Source organism: Nuphar pumila, chromosome 6, assembly GCF_984573655.1.
Source record: "Nuphar pumila chromosome 6, dmNupPumi1.hap1.1, whole genome shotgun sequence".
Taxonomy (NCBI): domain Eukaryota; kingdom Viridiplantae; phylum Streptophyta; class Magnoliopsida; order Nymphaeales; family Nymphaeaceae; genus Nuphar; species Nuphar pumila.
In genome coordinates, this window is record NC_143254.1 from 118,398,822 (window position 1) to 118,420,951 (window position 22,130).

Below are 22,130 nucleotides of genomic sequence, written 5' to 3' on the forward strand. Positions count from 1 at the left end.
ATCTTAAGAACGTGCCTCTAGGCTTGAATTCTCTTTTCTGAAATCCTGTTTTCACTAGGTTGGTATAACAAAAACTAGTGGGTGAACGTTTTTTCTAAAACCTGGTTTTAGAATACAAACCAGATTTTATAAACTCTGTCTCTATCACCCGGTCAGTGTACAAAGTGAGTTTTCTCTTGTAAACTGGATTTGATGTCATCCAAACAGGGTCTGATATCAATTAGGCATTCAGATTTGGTTTGGTATCCTGAACCAGATCCATTAACATCCATGTTGATTAAGTTTTGTCTGACCGACAACTATTAATGTGTTTATGCTAGACTATCATCATTTTAATCTGACATTGCTAATAACAATCCGATACACGGTAGCTGGTGAGGCAACTATTGAATCCGCACATCATTCCTGTCGATTTTTAAATTTTCTCATAATTTTTTTTAATATTTTTTCTATTTTTATGATTTTTATTAAAAAATTCATTTTAAATAAGCCGATACCAAACGGTATGAAAAAACGATACAGGTCCTATTCCGATACTGACAACATTCATCCAAACACTCCTGAAAAATTGAAAAACCCTAGCCGCCCACAATCTCTCTCTCTCTCTCTCCAAAGCCCATCGAACTGCAGCTTCAAATAAAACGCTCTCTCTCTCTCTCTCTCAATGGTAGACTAAGGTGAGATGATGAAGAAGAATAAGAAGAAGAAGACGGCCAAGTCTGGAGGGTTCGAGTCCCTCTCTCTGAGCTACAATGTCTTCCGTGGGATCAAACGCAAGGGGTACTGCGTGCCCACGCCCATCCAGCGCAAGACGATGCCTCTCATCCTCGCCGGCTTGGACGTCGTCGCTATGGCCCGCACCGGCTCCGGCAAAACCGCCGCCTTCCTCGTCCCCATGCTGGAGAAGCTGAAGGAGCACGTCCCCCAGGGCGGCGTCAGAGCCCTCATCCTTTCCCCCACGAGGGACCTCGCCCTTCAGACCTTCAAATTCACCAAAGAGCTCGGCAGATATACAGGTTTCACCGACACCAACTTCGTCCTTTTCTCATGGTTTTGCTCCTCATGCCCATAAGATTCTCTGTCCCTGTTTCTCTTACTGTTTTATTTCCATTGCATCATGTTGGTAGCAACCATTGAAATAAGGTATGATAATACTGCGGGATACCGATTTAGTCCTTTTATGTGATTTTACTTCTAAATTCTGATGTCAATAAAGGTTTTTATGCTGTTTGATTGCAATTGAACCATGTTGGTGGTAATTACTAAATCAGAGTATGGTTATGCACGGAACATGTGAACTGAATCATGGGGAACTTTTAACTCACACTTGAATGGCCTATTCTTTTGTTGCATTATGTTGGTAATATAGTAATGTATGGGTGACCATTGGTTAGTTATTCGTTTTAGTCTGAATTATTGGTAACTATGCTTTGATTTTCTTTTCTTCCATTTACGATTTTTGTTGACTTTATCCTTCTTATTTTTTAAAAGAATACAAATCTTGAATACCATATTTGATAATTGTGATTGTTCATATCAGGAAATGATTGATTGGTGAGTTGGCTATTGCTTTTTGCATTATAATTTTGGTTGTAGATTTATTGCCTGTCCTATTTCTCTCTATTTCTTTTGTCCGCTATTTGGGATGCCACGGGAAAATCTATTGGGTTTTTTCATCTTTCTTCCTTTTACAGAAGTATACAGTGTGATAAATGCATTTCTTGTAATACATACAAGTCCGACATCTTCTTTTACAGCTTCATAGATGAATAAGTAAAGAAATTCTGTGTCAGCATGTTCATTTTTGTAGATTAACATCTCAAAACCATCACTTAAATAAGTTCACAGAAAATTGTCAGAGACAAATTCTGGTTTATCCTTCTCCCTTTGGTTTTGCACGATTGTTGCTTGTTGTTTTACAGGTACACAGTTTGTTAGTTTATATTTATTTTTTATTTGCTCTTTTGATGATGCAGACATTCGTACAAGTGTATTGGTTGGTGGTGATAGTATGGAAAGTCAATTTGAAGAATTAGCACAGAATCCTGATATCATAATAGCAACCCCTGGTCGACTCATGCATCATTTAGATGAGATTGAAGACATGTCCTTGCGTACGGTACAGTATGTTGTGTTCGATGAAGCTGACTGCCTGTTTGGGATGGGCTTTGCTGAGCAGTTGCACAAGATCCTTGGACATTTGAGTGAGAATCGCCAGACTCTTCTTTTCAGTGCAACTTTACCAAGTGCACTTGCTGAATTTGCCAAGGCTGGGCTACGTGACCCTCAACTTGTGCGACTTGATCTAGAGACAAAAATAAGTCCCGACCTCAAGCTCATGTTTTTCACATTGCGCCAAGAAGAAAAATATGCTTCTCTCCTTTATTTAGTCAGAGAACATATAAGCTCGGATCAGCAGACTTTGATATTTGTATCAACAAAACATCATGTTGAGTTTCTAAATGTTCTTCTTAAGAAGGAGGGTGTAGATGCATCTGTTGTCTACGGTGATATGGATCATGATGCCCGTAAAATCAATCTTGCGAGGTTCAGGGCGAGGAAGACAATGTTGTTAGTGGTTACAGATGTTGCTGCAAGAGGGATTGATATTCCTTTGCTCGATAATGTCATCAATTGGGACTTTCCCCCAAAACCGAAGATTTTTGTCCATAGAGTGGGCCGAGCTGCTCGGGCTGGTCGTACTGGTACTGCATATTCTTTTATGACCTCAGAAGACATGCCTTACCTTTTGGATCTTCATCTGTTTCTTTCTAAGCCTCTTAGGCCTGCACCCACTGAAGAAGAGCTTGTCAGGGATAAGGATGGAGTCCTTTCAGAAATTGTTAGAGCTATTGAAAGTGGAGAAACTATTTATGGCCGTTTTCGCCAAAACACTCTGGATCTCATTTCTGATAAAGTTCGGCAAGTCATTGATGGATGTGCAGAACTAATTTCCTTACAAAAGGCATGCACAAATGGTTTTATGTTATACTCCAAGACAAAGCCTCTACCTTCTAGAGAATCCATAAAGAGAGCAAAAGATTTACCTCGTGAAGGGTTGCATCCAATTTTTAAGAAAGAACTGGAATACCATGAGTTAGCAGCATTGGCATTTTCAGAACGTTTAAAGGCTTTTAGGTTAGTGTTGCATGCAACCACTCATGATATGTTTTATTTCTTCATTCTATCTTAGACTTGTGAGTGTTAGCATCTCTGTATAACATGTTTTACAAAAGGACTGGACCATTTTCCATTTTTTGAAGATTGTTTTAAGGTTCTCAACTAAATTTTCTTCTTTTATCTTTGAATCTTTATTATACTATGCATACATGTTTGTTGATGTAGGAAACACTTGTTGAAAATTTTCTAATTTTTGATGTATATGTGCTAGGCCAAAGCAGACAATTTTGGAGGCTGAAGGTGAAACTGCTAAAGCGAAACATTTGCAAGTAATGTCTTCTTGCTTTAGCCATATTTCTGCTGGATCAAGCATTTTGATTTATGATTATATATTGCTGAACATATTTTGCACATATGCTCAAAAGCTGTCAATATATCAACTGTATTTATTTCGGCATTTATATTGGCAACATTTTATATTAGTTTTATGTGTAAGCTTCCAATTATATCATTCAGCATAATCTTTTGATTATATTAATGATGGTTTCACTATTTTGACCCATCAGATAGTAGAAACAATGATGCGCACTAAACTTCATAGATACCTCCTTTGACAAAATTGTCATAAAGATAACTTGCATTAGCGAGACCAAGGCTTCAATGCTTACATTATTTAAATTCTTAGATTCTTATTCTCATTCTCCCTCATTTAGGTGGAACCCAAGAATTGCATCTAAAGTTGATATTTAGCACTTGATATCTTGTCTTTTGAAATTTGACTGGTAGTTATATGTTAAGCATTTCTTATTTTAGATTTTTTTGCTACTATGTCCTGTGTAAATATGCAATAAGCCCCCACCAATGATGGGCACAACAATAGCGATGCTTGTTCTTTTGCCATATTGAAGCATATCATGCAAGTTATTTTACAAGAAAGACTTTCAATATAGGAAGGAAATATATATGCATTATGAGAGGCTGGTGGTCAATGGCTGGATAAGGATAACCTATTCGTAATTTTCTGTGCTTTTGTTTATGGAGGATGAGGTAGTTTCTACCTTTCAAAACATCAGTTATATGCTGGAGAGATTCTGTAAATTGTGCATGAGTGATTCTATGAGTTGTAAAAAAGTTAAAGAGTGAGAGGCCTTTCTTTTGCATAGATCCAAAAGAGTTTATTACGGTGTCAGGCTATCATAATGGCCTTTGTTTGAACAGATATAATCATTGAAATCAGAACCGTTGGGATGTGTTTGGCATCGTTTACTTTTACTTTTTTTTGTATACTAATGTTGAGTCTATATGACAGCATGGGCTATTTGTCATCTATGGTTTTCTTAGTGCAATATGGGGTCTGGTGGCTTTGTTTAGGAAAGCAGCTGCATTGGGTTTCTTCTCACCGATCTAGTTGCGCGGTGGGAGATCTCTCTAATCCAATTCTATGATAAAATTTTGCTATTTGGCAAGGCTTCTTTATCTCAAATTTTCAGGGCATAGATTATCCTTTGCTCCATTGCTTTTATCTCGTGCGTAACAGTTGACAAATCAAAATGTGAGTTCCTGCTATTCAATTCCGATCTAGCTACAGATGAGGTTGCTGAGAACATCTTTGGATGTAAACATGACATCCTACCTCTCAAGTACCTGGGACTGCCATTGGTCATGAGTCAAACCAAGGCTCCTCATTGGGTGCAATTGGAGGACAGAATCCCTGTTTTCTTTGAAGCTTCAGTCATGGAAGTCAAGGTTCTTATCGCTTGCAGGCCTTGTTTTGATGGTTAAACATGTGTTATCCAATATACCTTCTTTCCTCTATCCGAACAAAACAACTAAAGTATTTGAAGATGACGTGGTCATTTCTCTGGAAAGGCCTTCATAATAATAAGAAAGCAAAACTTGTCAATTGGAAAAGAGTCACCCTCCCAACCAACCTTGGTGGCCTTGGGATTAGGAGACTGAAACCTATGAATAGAGCTTTGATTGCAAACTAGTGGTGATGCTTATATAGTGAGGAGTTTTCTTGAATAAGGTTTATTACAAAAAATACAAAGTTGAGGGGGGCACCATGGTGTTGGGAAGGTACTAATATATGAAATTGTGGTTCAGGCCTATGGCTTGGATGACTAACATTTTTGGAAGATTTCAAAAAGCACATTCAGGCTCAGTTTGGAAATGGTATAATATTTAAGTTTTGAAAAAATTGGTGGCTAAACGGCCGGTGTTTAACAGCAAGATATCCTGCTATTTTTACTTACCAAATACCAGGATTGTAAGGTTGGGGATTGCCAGCTGAATGTCTGTCCATGGGATTTATAATTTCAAAGGAGTTTCAAAGAAAATGAGATTATTGACTGGTTGGATTTGAGGAATATTCTAGCAGAAGTCGAACCAATTAAGGACATAGTGGATGGAGTTATTTTCTGGAATAGCAGCAACTCAAACACTTTCACTGTTTTCATCCTTCTAATGGTTGAACCTGCAGTGGAATGTCCCTAAAGACACCATATGGGCTCCTTCATGCACTATTAAAATTATACAGATTTTAATCTCTCTCTCTCTCTATGCACACACACACACACATATATATATATATATATATATATATATATATATATAGAGAGAGAGAGAGAGAGAGAGAGAGAGAGAGAGAGAGAGAGAGAGAGAGAGAGAGAGAGAGAGAGAGAGAGAGAGAGAGAGAGAGAGAGGTTCCTCCTAATGGTAGGAAGGTGTGGACAATGTGATCTGGATATTTTTTAGTAGCAATCAGCTTTTGAATCATCTGATTATGGCATGCAAACAGATTTTTATAAGGACAAAGTCAATGGCTTAGAATTTTTATAAATTTTAAAGCTCATAAAATCACATTTTTTCCTCAAAAAAGCTTGATCCAACAATCACTGCCTAGCAAGTAGATCATGCTGAACATATCTTGGAACTTTGAAAATCAGTACTGTCCACACTTTATGGATGGTTAGGAGGAACCAATTCCTATATATATATACATACATAATTATATATATGTATGTTTGTAAGTATATATATATATACTTAGTATGTATGAGAAGATATATTGTCCTTCTGAACCACAATAATATATGGAGTATGCATTCTTGTTTGCATGGATTGTGCCACCAAATGTTGGATCTAACCATCCAAACATTTAGAATGATTTATTTGCCAAATTAGTAGGCTTAATCATTTCCAATCCATCATGTGATTCAGTTCTCAAGATATTGAAAAATCAACAGTTCCCAATTCATTCAGATGATATTGTTTAAAAAAAATTCCTAAAACATCTTGTTGAAATCAAACAGTAACACATGTAAATAGTAAATAGATCGTGTTGAACATCTCGTCGATGATGAAAAAAGTAAATAGATCATTAAAAATCAATGGCTCAAATTCATGAAGTTGACATGATTTAAAAATGTCCTGAAACATCTTGATGAACAATAGATTTTGCAAGAGTGTGGGTGTGTTTATTTATTTATTTATAGAATATATGTAATGTATGTATGTATGTATGCAGTTGTCTATCATAATCTGACACATGTTTGGTAACCTTCTTTAGTCTAGCTGGGTGCCTACATTTTTTAATTAATCTGTGCTTATCTTTTTCAGGATTATTTTTGAACAGTGGCATATATGCATTATATGTTTTATTAGTTCATTTAGAAAAACATATTGGCTGTGGCTTCATATCCTATCATCTTTTTGACAGATTTTAATATTCTGTAATACAATTTTCAAGTGATCGCAGGTTCCTGCTAATCAATGGGTTGATGTGATGAAGAAGAAAAGAGCTGTACATGAAGAAATCATAAACAAGGTTCATCAACAAAAATCTGGTGGGCTATCTTCATCTAAGGCACGCCTCTTATCAGATTATAGTTTCTAATTTTGCCATGCACCTTTGGTTGCCATGTTGGAGTCCATGATATATAATATTTCTATGTTGTATAAATTTTTTACATTGTTTATGGTACTTTCTAGGAGATATTTCCCTGAATTTATATTACATACTTACATGTGTATGAATATATGTGTGTATTAAAGTTGAATCATACATAAACTCTGAAACTTTAACCTGTAGAAAATGATGGTTTTAAGGATTTCTTGTTCAATGCTAATGGGAAAAACTAAATACCTATGGCTGAATAAGGCACATCCGACTAGCATATTTCATGCATTTGATGCAGTTAATGCCAATTGCTATCTTTGAAAAGTTGAGGCTGGAACCATGTTTTAGTTGAAGGTTGGGTTCCACATATTCCTTTATACATGTTTGTGCAAGTGTATGCGTGCATGCATGTAATGCATTTTTTTTGTAATATTGACAAGCTTTAGTGGACGCTAACAAGTTTTCACCGCATTTTCTTCCTCACTGCTAAGTTTATTTTTTGTAAGATTATGAAAAGAGCACATTAAAATATGTTCTGCATTCTCAAAGTACAACTAATGAATACATCTTTTATTCTTTTATGAAATTACTTGAATGAATGTGGCGATACATTTTATGGAACTACCATTGAATTCCTAAATTTGTGAGGGGTGTAATTATGTATTCATTTATTTTTTGTTTCTGTTTTTGTGAAAACCCTTAAATTAGAAAGATTAAACTATATAATTGTTATATGTTGAAGATTAAATACCTATATATACTATTCGTTCATTTGATAATCTTTGAATAATGACTAATACAAACATATGAACAGATTATTTCAAAATAAAATCTTGGATTCTATTAGTGTCAATAAATTTGAAAAAATTAACCACAATGTATGTTCATAACCAAAGTGTGAAAAGGGAGCTTAAAGCAAAACTTGAGAAATCAATGTCCTTTAGCGAGAACAAGTGTCAAAAATTTGTTTGGAGTGTTCAAAAGTGCCTACCACTCCATGAATTAAAAGCTGTTGCACCTTGAAGTCCTTAGGGAGTGTTAGTGGAAACAAATACAGGCCCTACTGTCTCTTGTACGTGTGTGCATGTTGCAATTGTTAATGAACTTCTGTTCATCCTGACCAAAGCAGAGTGGTTTTGGTCTTTGTACTTGTTTTTTTCTAAAGATGGTAGACTAAGGAGATGCAGAGGACATCATTTCCTCTTTATGTATTTTGACACCGTTTATGCAAGCCATGAGGTTAGGGGTTACTAGCATTAAACTCTCGTGCAGTCTACCAATGAACATTAACAATCCTTGTCATTCTTCATTGTAAAACTAACCCATGTTTAAACCTTGGCCTAGAGTTTAGGTTCTGCACTATATTTCCTTTTGCCAAATAACATATTGGTCAGATTACTGTTACAGATTCATGACGTGTAATTAGTTTTTGGAGTTCATTATACAAATGCTGCTCATTTGATTGGTTAAATTTGGTTTATAGGAGTTGTGGTTTTCTTTTTGATTTGCATGCTGGATCTTGTTCCTCTCTCTCTGATGTTTCACATTTTTTTGTTTTCTTGTATAGGATTCTCAGACAGAGATCGAGGTTTCCAAGAAGAGGAAGGCAAATGGTATGTGATTCTATACATATATACACATAGATACATACATACATACATAGACACGTACATACACCTCCAGAATCTCCTCAGAATTTTTACATATGCTATATGGAATTCAGAAGCTTATGAGTTCTTGAAGATCCACTTTTCAAGCACTTTATGCATGCCACCAAGTTGTTTGGTTGAAATACCATATTTTAGTCCAGGCAATTCAAAAGCTTGTGAAGTTTAAAAACCTATCTGACTTTATAGAGGAGAAAACTTGCTATGCAGTGATTACACTACCTATCTTTGTGGGTTTTCCTGCTCTTAAATGCTGTTTTTCTAATTGACACTATTCTCACTGGCTTTTAGTACATTCTGCTTTATACTGATGAGTAAAGATCTGTATCAGCATTCTTTTGAAAACCTGGATCAGAGGGAAATAGTTGAATTGAATGGTGTGTTGGTGGCTATACTGGGTGACTAACTGGAAAAAATCAAAATGGGAATGTGCTACTTTGGCAGATGCTGAATGATTCTTCTGTAGTCCAGCTTGATTGGTTGATGGTGGCACCGTTATGATCATTCAGAAAAATAGAGGGAGGATGTTACAAATGCGAGTGCGGCAGCTCGATTGAGTTGATGGCTTAATCTGTATTCTCCATGCTGATGGTGGTACAATAACCTTATGATTATCCGGAAGAGGGGATGATGATGCAAACTCGATCTGAGGCCTGTTGAAAAATTTAGAATTCTGATTCTTTGCTAGAACAAGAGATTTAGAATGGGAATACAAAATTATTACTAAAAAGCTTTTCCCCTATGTCACACGGACTCGGCTAGGGGGTCAACGCACCCGCATCGACACGCCCCGATACGGGTGCGGCTTTGGACACGGGGCAGACATGGTCAACCAAGTATCGGACTCGGTCAATGCATTGGGGCTGAGTCCGTCCACATTTTGGACTCGGTCAACTTTGACCGAGTCTATTTTTGTCCATTTTAGGGCAAAACACTTTAAAAAAAATCAATTTTTTTAATATATTTTTAAAAAAATATATATATAGCTGAGTCTTATTATTGTTATATATATAGCCATGTCTCCTAATGGGCACAACTTTGACAGAGTCTTATTATTGTTATATATATATATTTTTTAAAAATATATATACATATATATAGCCGAGTCCCCGTGTCCAAATTTTTTGAAATTGCGCCGCACCCGCACCCATACCCGCACCCATGTGACATAGCTTTTCCCCCTTTTGAATTGTTGAAGCAAGAACTTTATGTGAGATTAACAAATCCAAGGGAAGAACTAGGTATTTTTCTGGTAGGAGATAGCGGTGTCTTTTCTTGGAGTTGGAAAATCCAACCACTTGGTTTCATTGATTTACAAGGTGTTCATCAGCCAGTTAAAGAACAGAATTGGCATTATTATAACAAATTTTAGAAGTTTAGATATCCTTATGGGGGAACTCGATGGCTAAAATAATAATTAAGAAACACAAGCTAGTGATTCTTTTTCTTGACCAAATCTTCAAAAGAAACCTATAGTCTCGTATGGTTATATATGTATCTGTGGTGCATGCACACATGCACTAATATTTTAGAAGTATTGCAAATATTTTCACCTAAGCTTTCCAAAATGAAAATTTTTAATTATACTGTTGAATTTTTAAATATCTATAGTTTCAAATTCATCATGATATTATGTTATTTCATATAATACCAGTAGACATACTCAATGATAAGTTTAAAAAGTTAATTTACCCTTTTCCTTTCTGTTTGTCCTTCTTCTGAACTTTGCCACAATCCAACATTTTTTTGAGATTTATGTATCCCTGTATTTAGGTATCCATGTAGATATGCATTGTATATATCATTGTCTGTATGTCTGTCTTTCCATCTATCTATCTATCTATCTATATTTATATATGTATATGTATAATATAATGTGTTTGTATATACTACACACATGTATGTATAGCCACATATGTCATTGTTTTCTCAATTTACTACACTCTTTAAAAATTTAAAACTACATAATATGTGGATAAATTGAAAAATATCCAAAATGTTTCACATGAATTCCATGAAAATTGCATTAAAAGTCTGCATAACTACAGTCTTTTGAAAGCTTCTATGAGAACATATAAAATATTTGGTATTATTGAAGGTGATGGAACATTCAAAACTGTTGTTTGATGAAATTTGGGAGAGATGAGTTAGTAGGTGTTATGAAGCTTGAGAGAGTTGAGGTTGCTTGGAGAATGTTTGGTGAAATGCCTCAAAGGAGTTTCATTGTTGTAATGTAATGATTGCAAGTTATATTAGAATGGTACTTTTCATGAAGCAGTCTTTATCTTTAAAGAAATGGTAGTTAGAGTATTTTGATTTCTACAAAGATACTTTTTTTTAGTGTCTCCATGCTTCTGAAATATATAAGTTATGTTGGAAAATTTATTATGAAACACAATTGATTATCATCCAAACCACAAATAGTTAAAATCAAGCTAACTGCTTGTCGTCCAAACAGCAAAATTGGGCTTTCAGCTTTTACTCTAGGTTTTTTCATTATTAGATTTTCAGAAAAAAACAGGTTTTTCTTCATATCAACCAAGGACCCCCTTACATGCTTTGGTGAATGTTAAGGAGTTCTTGAAACTTTTCTATTGCCACCTAATTAATTGTGACATGCCCTGGTAGAATACCAAGAAAATCTGATTGAACTTGGCGTAGATGAATCTTTGGCTCAAGTTTGTTCTCAAAGTGGTGCAATGGATCCTCTTATGAATTCATATGTTGAAAGAATGCAAGCAACAACATGTCAACAACGGTATCCTGTTGTAATGCTTACTTAGATTTGAGAAACTCTAGTGCTTTCCAATTTTTTGCTTTTACTCTGAAAGTATTTTCCCCTCATTTACTTCACTTTCTTTTCAGAAATGGTATAAAAATATCCTAGATGCTGATAAAGTGCAACCGCCATGGAAAGCTCTATACTCCAGCACCTGTTGATTTATTCCGAATTCTTGGAGAAAATTTTTGTTCTGTCCAACCCCTTCTTTTTTTAAATTACATTCAAACCCCTTAGAGGGACTTTCTTTTTCCTTTTTTAAATTTCTGATATGGACCGTAATATAGATCCACACCTGATCCAGGCCCAAACATTATACCCTCATTTTTTGAAAAATTGCCGTGTCTTTCCCTACATACTCATAACCGTACCTGTACCCATGTGATGGGATAAACACAGGTATATAATATATCTATCTATCTATCTATATCTATATATATCTATATGTCTCTCTCTCTCTCTCTCTCTATATATATATATATATATATATATATATATATAGAGAGAGAGAGAGAGAGAGAGAGAGAGAGAGAGAGAGAGAGAGAGAGAGAGAGAGCAGCTTCTATGTATCTAATTTTTTAATTTGACATGTCTAAAACTTTGTATCCGACACTTGTGTCAGTGTCCAAGTTACATAGGGTTCTATCAATCAAAGTAGGGAAGGATCTACTTATCAGTTACAGGCCATCAGATGCTGTTGCTTATATGTGCAAATGCACACTTTCCTGATGTTCTGAATATTTTATTTGAACTACTAATTTTCAACAAATGTATGCTTTTGAACTTTTTTATAAGATGTTGTGTACTATATCCACTCAAAATTACACTCTAGAGTCAATCCTTGTTTAGTATTTCTAGTAGTTTTGGAAATTGCTATTTAACAAATTCATGCATATATACTGTCACCATTATTTTTCCAGTACTTACTGTTAAGTTGACTTGATGTGTGCATAGTTGTATATGAGTTGATGATGGACTATGAGTGAGAAGTGTTGTGGTGCTCTTCCTTATCAGTTTCAGATTCGTTTCTTTTTCCATGTTTGGGTTGTGATTTTGATATGGCAACATCGTTTTTAAAATACCTTATTTGGTAATATAGATGAAATTTATGATATGTGATACTGATGCACTATTCCAACCATTTCCTGAAGATCTTGATGGTTCTAAATTTGGAAAGAGCTTCAAGGATGAGGAATACTTCATAAGTCCTGTGCCGACGAATCAGGTTAGACTCTTCTACATGAGACATACAAATTGCTTATTGTGAAAGACTTACACCTCTTCTTGCAGGCCCTTTTATACATCTTTATTATTTCAAATAGCATCTATTCTGCACATTTGATCTATTCAGACTCCAACCCTACTCAATTACTTTGCTATGTGTTTAGTCAGAAAAGATGAATAATCTTACCTTAATTTGTTTTCAGTATCTAGAAGCAGGGCTCTCAGTAAGAGACAACCAAGGTTTTGAATCAAACAGGTAATGTAAAGCTTGTGAACGTTCTGATAAAATTAAGACTATCATCCATTTTTTTGGATTTGTTATTGTTTTTGGTATTGTTACCTAATAGCTGATATTTGCATAATGGGCTTGTTAACACAATTGTTATTAGAAACTCATACCTGATAATACAACTAGTACATGTTATTGTTTGTTTATGTGTTCAGCTCTCACGTCACGGGGTAACAATCCTGGTTGCTTGAGGCGTAGCACATAGGGCATCAGAAACTTGTACATGAACATGACTGTTGAACAGGGTGTTTTATGTGAGAATTTCTTCTCGTATGACTCAAGGCTGATTGATTTCTCCCTGTAGTTCATCTCTTATGATGTTTTTAAAACCAAACACATCATAATGATTCTTGAAACTTGAAAAACAATTTCTCAAGGAAAAGAAAATACGGTAAAGAATGCCAAAATAAGCAAAAAGTTTTAAAATTCATGATCTACTGTGATTCTGATATTTCATTACTAACAAAATAAGATTAAAGAATTTAGAGTGCATCATTTAAATCGATGCTATAAAAAGCATATCCTTACATGTACTGTAAAGAGTTAGTCTAAGATGCAAAAATCATCTTTATATGCTTTATGTTTATAGTACTTATTGTACGATACCATAAGACACGTTATCACCATAGACATTGCATTAATCTCTTCTAATGATGAGCACTTTCATAGCTTTTTTCTGCAAATTGCCAACTGTTTTTTATGCTTGCAGACTAGAAGCTGCTGTTCTTGATCTGGTTCCAGATGACAGTAGTGGTTTGAAAAAGCATAAATCTGTGTACCACTGGGATAAGGTATGCATACTTTCAGAAACTCATTTCCTTATAGGATCTTCATTATTTCATTGTGTTTTTCAATTTGAAGTTTGATTTATGCAGAGGAGTAAAAAGTATGTAAAGTTGAATAATGGGCAGCATGTCACAGCCTCTGGGAAGGTACTATTCTCAGGAATTTCTAAAGTTTTTATTATCATCATCATTTTTTCATTCTTTTTAAATATCTTGTTTTGGAATTCTTTTGAATGACATTTTAAGAAAACCATGTGGATTTTGATGTTAAATGCATGCAAATCACACACGATTAGCCTACTCGCGATTAACTTTCTCCAAGTTTTTTACCTCTTGCATCTTTCTAGTGCACTTTATGTTGAAGATATGGACAACTATGTCACGTAGATGCAAGTGTGGATGCGGCAATGCTGCACTTTAAAAAAACTTGGGTGCAGGGGTGAGGGAAGGGTATATTTATATATAAATTTTAATGGTTTTAAATTAACATGAATGAAATAAAAACAATTATCATATCATCAATTCATCATGCATAAATTTATGCAATAAATTAAATTAACAATCTACAATTGTTATTCCTCATCAATAAAAAATAACACCACAATTAAATCAACCTAAGTATAATATAGCTACACTAAGTGAATTCAAAAAATAAGAAGTCAAGCAAAAAAGAAGTAAATTATACAAATAAAAGAAGCAAACAATGCATAATTGCATACCAAAAGTATATCATACACAATGTATATGACGATGAAGTAATGATCCTAATAATTTTCTATTTCATCATCAAGTTCATCATAATAAAGAAGAGTAAGCTCAGTTAAGTCCATGTTTATAGTGGTGAAATCATGCTCCTCCAAGTCACACTCTTCTGGGTTTACATCCCAAAATTTGGATGATCCTTGTTTGCATTTCAATTAAAATTTAAAAATGTTAAATACATGCATATTTAAATGAAGGAACTAAGAAATAGTCAAATAACTAAGAAAGCAATTAAAAAATACTACCTGTATTTCTCATTGGTTTGCGAAAGTAATCGAAGATTGTAATAAACAAAGACTAAATTCTCTGCACCTTTGTTGGTGAGTTTGTTTATCTTGATGTTATGGATTTGAGCATATGTGATCCAATTTCTTTCACAACATGATGATGTAGTAGGCTGAGATAACAATCTCAATTCAAAACGCTGGAGAAAAGGTGTTTCTGATCCATATGTTGATCACTATGCGATAGAATCTATATCCTCCTCTCGCTAATACTGCCTGTTCATATAACCTCTCAAAGGAAAAATTTTCAAACTCTTGTGTAGCTTGCTTTATAATATGTTGTTTTTGATAAAGTCTTGTTATACATATATTCCTATGCTTTTATAGCTTTGGGTCTAGATTTGGAGGGACACGACCAACACCTCCTTCTTCACTTTCCATAATATTTGGAATTGAGAGAATGCGTCATGCAATGCAAATGAGTGTTGTTCTTATCCCATATTTTCACTAGAATTGGATGTATATAATTATAAATTTCTGAATCATCAAGTGCAAAATCTTTTCTCTCATGTTTAAAAATTGCAATTTGAATTTTTTCAATCATATTATTCTACATTTTATAAACTTTGTGAAGCGTGAACTCATCCTTGTCAAATTCTCTCAGCATTTCCCGAATAGGTTGTGCAAACTTAAGAAAGTACATGATTCTATCTCAAAACTCATCATCAATAATGCATTTCTTAATTTCTTAGGCCTTGGCAACATCATCGGCACGATAGAATGTCCAGTTATCATCAACCACCATGTTAATCAAAACATTTTTTACTTCCTTAATTCTTTTCACCATGGATACAAAATGTGTTTCAACAACCTTTACCAATTTTATATCAAAATGCCTATTAAATATGACATTAGCATGATGGTGGTTAACAAAATTCTTAATGTTTTTGACATCTTTTTCTAAGCCATCAATCCATGAAAATAAAGCATATGCAGACAAATCTTTTTCCTCTTTTGGGTTGCATATGCTCTTGAAGGACAGATTCAAGTTGTGTGTTACAAAGAGAGTCAAAAAAATGTGAGGATACTTACTCTCCAAAATTAATGCTGCACTTTTACAAACTAGAGGATTGTCTGTGATGATCTTCTCTACTTTCTCATCACCTACTTCTTTTATTACTTTTATAAACAACCTTTTTAAATACTTAGCATTTATATATTGCCCAAATGCATCATCCGCTTTTAAGAATACTGACCCATTAAACAAAGAAACAATGAAATTAATCAGTGGATGCCTTTGAATATTCGTCCATTCATAAAAAACAATTAAAACTTCATTTTGTTCTCAGGATTTTTTTAATTTCTTGTTAACATCTCAACATTTGCCTTCTTCTTCCATTATTGTCGTTCGTAGCTTTTTTGAGCTTGGAGGTACATAACTACTCAAGTTATAATTTGCCAGTGAAGTAATTGAATCCTTCAAATAAAGATTTCTAGCTGCATTAAATGGAAGTGAACTAGAATAAAAATACCTCCCTACTTTTCTATCCAAATCCTCCATTTCATATGTATTGAATGATGCATATATCGTGTATTTACTTTATACATTCACTTTTTCTTTTTTTAGCATCTTCTTGGCGACTTGAAAGGGGCACATTGTTTGCACAAGATTCAGTCATTCTCCTTCTCTTCTCATATTCATTTTGTATTTTTTTGTATTGTTTCTATCCTGTCTCATCAATTCTTTTACATCTTGAAATGTTATGATGTCCTGATACTTTCAACAAATGAGTCTTAACTTTTGTCTAAAACCCAACAAAAACTCCCTCACAAAGCTTGCACCGAAATCCTATATTTTCAACACCTTCTCCAAGCCTCTTCACATGTGCCCATAGTGGCATCATCATTATATGATGCAACTGGAGAACGATAACCAACACTACCACAATCACTACTAGCAACACTAGCACTAGTACAAGCAACAAAACTTGCACGTGGAGATGAGGATACCACAATTCTTTTCCTTTTGTTCATAAGTCCTTTCCCTTTATCCGCCATTCTTGTCTTTAAAACCAAAAAAATAAATTTTTTATTAAAATAAAATTCATAAAAAAACTGAAGCTTACCTAACTCAGAACCCAACCCAAGCTTGGGTTCAGTTCTGGTGAACTCAGGCCTGAGTTCACCAGATCTGAATCCAGGCTTGGGTTCACCAGAGCTAAACCCAACAAGCCTGGGTTCAGTTTTGTTGTACCTAGGCTTGGGTTCACCAAAGCCGAATACAAGCCGAACAAGCTTGGGTTTGGTTTTGTTGAACCCAGAGTAGGCCTTGGTTCACCAAAGTCGAACCCAGAGTAGGCCTAGGTTCACCAAAGTCAAACCTAGAGCAGGGCTGAGTTCTCCAAAGCCGAACCCAACAGGCTTGGGTTCACCAGAGCCGAACTCAAGCCTAGGTTTACCAGAGCCGAACCAGTAGGCCTGGGTTTGGTCCTTGTGCCAACGAGGAGAGGAGGAGGAAGGAGAAGAAAAAAGAAAGGAGGAGAAGAAGGAAGAGAGGAAGAGAAGGAAGAAAACAGACATAAGGAAGGAGAAGGAAGAAGAAGAAAGACATGAGGAAGGAGGAGAAGGAAGAAAAAAGACAGGAGGAAGAAGAAGAAAGAGAGGAGGAGGTCGAAAAGGAAGAAGAAGATAGACAAAAGGGGAAGGAAGAAGAAGAAAGAGAGGAGGTGGAGAAGGAAGAAGAAAGACAAAAGGGGAAGAAAGAAGAAGAAAGAGACGAGGCGGAGGAGGAGAGAGAGGAAGACATACCTAAAAGCCGCTTTTATCATCGTTGGAGAGGAGGAGGAGAGGATGGGGAGCAAGAGGAATCGGGGTCGGGGGAAGGGAGCAGGAGGAGGAGTGCCTTAATCTCCACCCCCAAAAAATAAAAATAAATAAATAAATAAATAAATATTTTTTAAATTGGACCAAAATGGACTCAGTCAAAGTTGATTGAGTCCATTTTGGACAAAGATAATCATGGGTGCGGGTTGACCACACCTAGGGTTTATTGATCGCATCCTGAATTTTGCCGCACCAGTGTTGCTGGTGCGGCGACCTCTTTGGCGAGTTCTTGTGACTTAGATGGACAATGTTGATATTGAAAGTATTTTCAACTTATTAATGCAATGCAAAGTTATTTGTTCTGTATTCCTTGCTTTTATATGTGAAGGCCTTCTGTTCTATGTTTTTTTGGAACATATGTTGCTTTAATGTTTTAAAATGTTACGAATCAATAAAAGGCACACCACATTACTGATAAGTAGTTTTGGCTAAATATGATACAAGGCAATCCTGAAGTAAAAAATGAATTACAAATATGTTAATATTATTTTTAGAGGGCCACCATTTAATTGAAGAAAGAAGCCTTGCAAACTTGTGTGATTTACTCACCTCTTTGAACATTTTTTGACATGCAGATAAAAAATGAGAGTGGGGCTAAAGTACACAAGGGAAAGAATGGCCTATACCAAAAGTGGAAACAAAAATCACATACAAAAGTTTCGCTTCATGGAATGCCTGACGATGGAATGCGTGGCAATGAGAAAGGCTTAGAAGGTATGCACGTGTGTTTGTATGTTTGTGGGGAAATATGTTTACGAAGATGTAGTTCTTTTATGTGACAATTTGCCAAATGTCATACTGTATCTTTTGTTAGTTGTCATTGGCAATTTTATTAATGTTATTGTAAATTAAAGCTCAAATATAAATACCAGTATTTTGGCATCTTGTTTTTTTAAGTTCTTTAAATGAAATAATATAGGACACTTTGGTGAATTAGAAAGGTAAAAGGAATATATCTTTATAATGTTAGTATACAGTAATTTTAAAGGTATCTTGACTATATGTTTTTTGAAAACTTCTAGAAAGGCCAATTTTTTTGAGAAAGAATATGAAAAAATAACAATGGGTTATTTCTTAACCTCTTGCTATAATTTTAGAACCTTTTCTAAGTTATCACATCTTTTCGAGAGAAAAGCACTTTTCTTTTCTTAATTCTATTAAGAAAGAACATGGACAATATTATTTTCAGGCCCGCATGATTGTGCTTTAGGATATAAGGGTTTTCATGAATAAGTAATGGAAGTTTTTGAAAATTGGCTAAGATACCTATTGTGTCAATCATTAGTTTATGAGATTACCATGCTATCTCAAAAAATGGTAGGAAGATCAGTATTCAGTGAACTTGTTGACATCCTTTAAGAGACATCTATCTATCATAAGATTTGGTAGGATGATGTTTTGATCATTTTTTACCATTTTTGGTAACCAATTCTAATAAAAGTTCCTATTGACCTTATAAAAACAATCAATGTCCATTTTTATTGCACACTTTTTAACTCATCCCTATTGGCATTGTCGCCAACAACAAAATCATCAGCTAATAGAAGCATTGCCTCTCTGGTAGTCTCATATATTTAGTGACAATCTGACGTTCGGATATTTTAAAGCTACAAAAATAGTTTTTCTTGAGCATGAGGGATGAAAGGAACCCATTGTTATGAGGTCAATATGATAATTTTGAACTCAATTGTTACTCAAGAGTTGGGTTTTAAACTCATAATCAATAACTCAAGATAACCATGGTAAATAAATTGGTTTATTCGCTTAACAAGGTTTGTGGGTTATTCAAAAGTGTCAAATCTATGGTGGCTATAGTTACAGTTGAAACTTAAAAGTTTGATGAAAAAGGAAACACTAGACAGACTTATTTATGATGGGCAGGTCCAAGAATAAATACTGACTAAACAACCTTAATAAGCATGCCCCTCTGTATCCATTATATTTTGCACGTTGACAAAGTAATGTTTGTTGAGAGACTTCACACACAAGCACCACTGAATTTAGGTATGATGCTTCAAGTATCACGCTGAGTTATATTTCAGAAATCTTGCTTCAAAGACGGCATTTTTATATAATTATATAATTATTTTTTTGAAAGTAAATATAATTATAATTATAATTAAAGTGGTATAATTATATGATTGTTGCATGATGGTATGCAATTCTATAAGCACTATGGTGGATTCATGGATAGTCACAGTTTTCTTGTAATTGCCCCTTGCCTTGTAAAATATTCTTTTGCTAATTTTTTTTCCATGTGTTGTTGAAGGAGATAATAAGCATATTCAAGGAAACAAGAGAGGGTTCAAAAGGCAAAAGAGGGCAAATCTGGTTCCTAACTCAAACTTGTCATCTGAGCTTCGAGATGTGAAGCAAATCCAAAAATCACGGCAGCAAAAGGCCATGAGAAGTTCATTCTCTAAAGGCTCTAATAAAAGAGGGAAGGCCGGGAAGCAAGGGACAAAAAGGAAATGGAAGTAACAAGTTTTTCTTTTGAGTGCTTTGTTATAGCACTCGAGGCATTTTTTCTAATGAAGATCATGAAATTTTCGTGAGAATTTTATAGCTGATAAATTGCTGTTTTTGTCTCTGTCATAATGCTTATATGTGATGTTAATATCTTTACATGTTCGATTGATTGAATATGTAGCTTTATGCAATTTTAGAAAATCCACATGGAAAATTGGTCATCAAGAACCGATTTTTATTAGATGGATGTGAACCCAAAGTAATTGTGAAATTCAAAATTTTGTTCAGAGAATTCTTGTATCCGCATCATATTCAAGTTCTGTATAGATTGAAAGTCCAAATTTTAGGACTTCGACTTTTTAGGTTGGTGAAGCCCACTCGTAGTGTTTGCATCACTTGCATGCGTCCAGACGTCATAGTTTGAGCGCTCACATGTTTTGTACAATTTCAGCACAGTGCTTTAAGTTCCTATGGCATCGTTTAATGCAATTGCTGGTCTAAATCATCTTGTGTTTGAAAAATAAGTTCTCATGAGCCTCCACTGCCACTTGCAAAATCTGGTTAGGCCCTGTTAGACAAATTAAACTTCGTCCAACCTGAAACTGAGCACGTTTTCGTGTTGGGTTGGGCCTAGGCTTGGTTCTTTCTGGCTCAAGCTCAAAATTTGATCCCAGGTGCAGCCCAAGCAGATAGGGCACCCTGAAGTACCTTACTCAAGCCTACGGTTGGGTCAAGAAATTTCATTTTCGCTCCAAATTATTAAAATTTATTGCTTCAATGTGGTTGGCAAGGTAAACAGCTGACTCTTCTGGTCTGGGAGAAGCTTCCAAGCAATTTCTTATGGATTATTCATAAGCGTTTAGAAAGTTGAAGGGAGCTTTAAATGTCAATTTCCCAAAGTCTTTAAGAAATGGACAAAAAATGAAGACTTTTTAAACAAGTAGATTATAAAGGTCCCGACCAGTGGAAAATGATGTGTGGACCATGATTGTTACTTATTATTAGTAGATTGAGTTCTTGAAACAGGTTTATTCTCAAAATATATTACTAGCAGCATTTGTTTTCAAATAATTTCCCCATAGAAGATGAATTGTTGGTAATCATCTAAAGAGGAAGAATGATTTTGGTAGATCTAAGGATTTCTCCTAACAAATGGATCAAACAGCAAATCCAGACTAGAAATTTTGCTAAGAGAGTAGGTACTTCAATTAGAATGGTGTTAGAAGAGACTGAAGAAAGGATGATGTGACTGCGTGGTCCTCCATTTAAATCTGAAATTGTTAATATTTAGCAAGTTGGATCCTATCCCGGGCCCTACTCAATAAGTATAGACCTTGACCAGGTTAATCGTACCAATTAACTTTTTTAACTTGGGTAGGTAACCATGAAAAGATGCGACTGAAACATATCTATTTTATTCGGAAATGTCAAACTTACTCGTGCATAATTTGGATTGGGATAGAAGGGCAAATGAGACAGGCTTTGGTATCTGATGATCAAACCCAAGCATTGATCTGGGTAAGCATCTACGAGGTTGGCCTATGTGGATTCCAAACGAGAGAGAGAGAGAGAGAGAGAGAGAGAGAGAGAGAGAGAGAGAGAGAGAGAGAGAGAGTAAAATACCACTTTTTCCCTAAGCAAAGTAAAAGTGGGTAATGCCCACAAGGGCTCCGCACACCTGGCTAGGTGGGTCAGCTTAAGGCATTCATGTTTAAGTAGGTCGCTAGTTCGATCCTGGGATAATCATTCCTTGCTGCAAGGTCAAAGCTTGCGGAGCTTTACGTTGCGGACACCAAAACAACCCTACAGTAAACGTGGCACGGTTAGGCCTGTAATGGGATGTTTGAACCACAATGTGGTTTCTCATTATTTAAAAAAAAATAAAAGGGGGGTAATCCCACTCTGCAATTTGAACCAAGTGGTTTACCATGCCATTTAAGACCCACAACCAAAACAAGCTTTTGGTGTATATCTTTATCTTTTATAATCTAGTTTGTTGCCATCACCATATCTTTCCAAGATATTCA

General features: G+C 35.1%; 1 protein-coding gene across 1 annotated transcript; it reads left to right on the forward strand.

Annotated features, from left to right (window-relative positions):
• The first annotated feature begins 593 nt into the window (after positions 1 to 593).
• LOC149835893 (putative DEAD-box ATP-dependent RNA helicase 29) lies at positions 594 to 20,304 on the forward strand. The gene is made up of 11 exons (XM_090008831.1): positions 594 to 1,016; positions 1,977 to 3,138; positions 3,392 to 3,449; positions 6,881 to 6,988; positions 8,589 to 8,634; positions 12,619 to 12,692; positions 12,895 to 12,947; positions 13,690 to 13,771; positions 13,856 to 13,912; positions 18,210 to 18,348; positions 19,904 to 20,304. The coding sequence occupies exons 1-11, from the start codon at positions 683 to 685 to the stop codon at positions 20,113 to 20,115; spliced, it is 2,325 nt and encodes a 774-aa protein (XP_089864957.1). The 5' UTR covers positions 594 to 682; the 3' UTR covers positions 20,116 to 20,304.
• Positions 20,305 to 22,130: the final 1,826 nt, after the last annotated feature.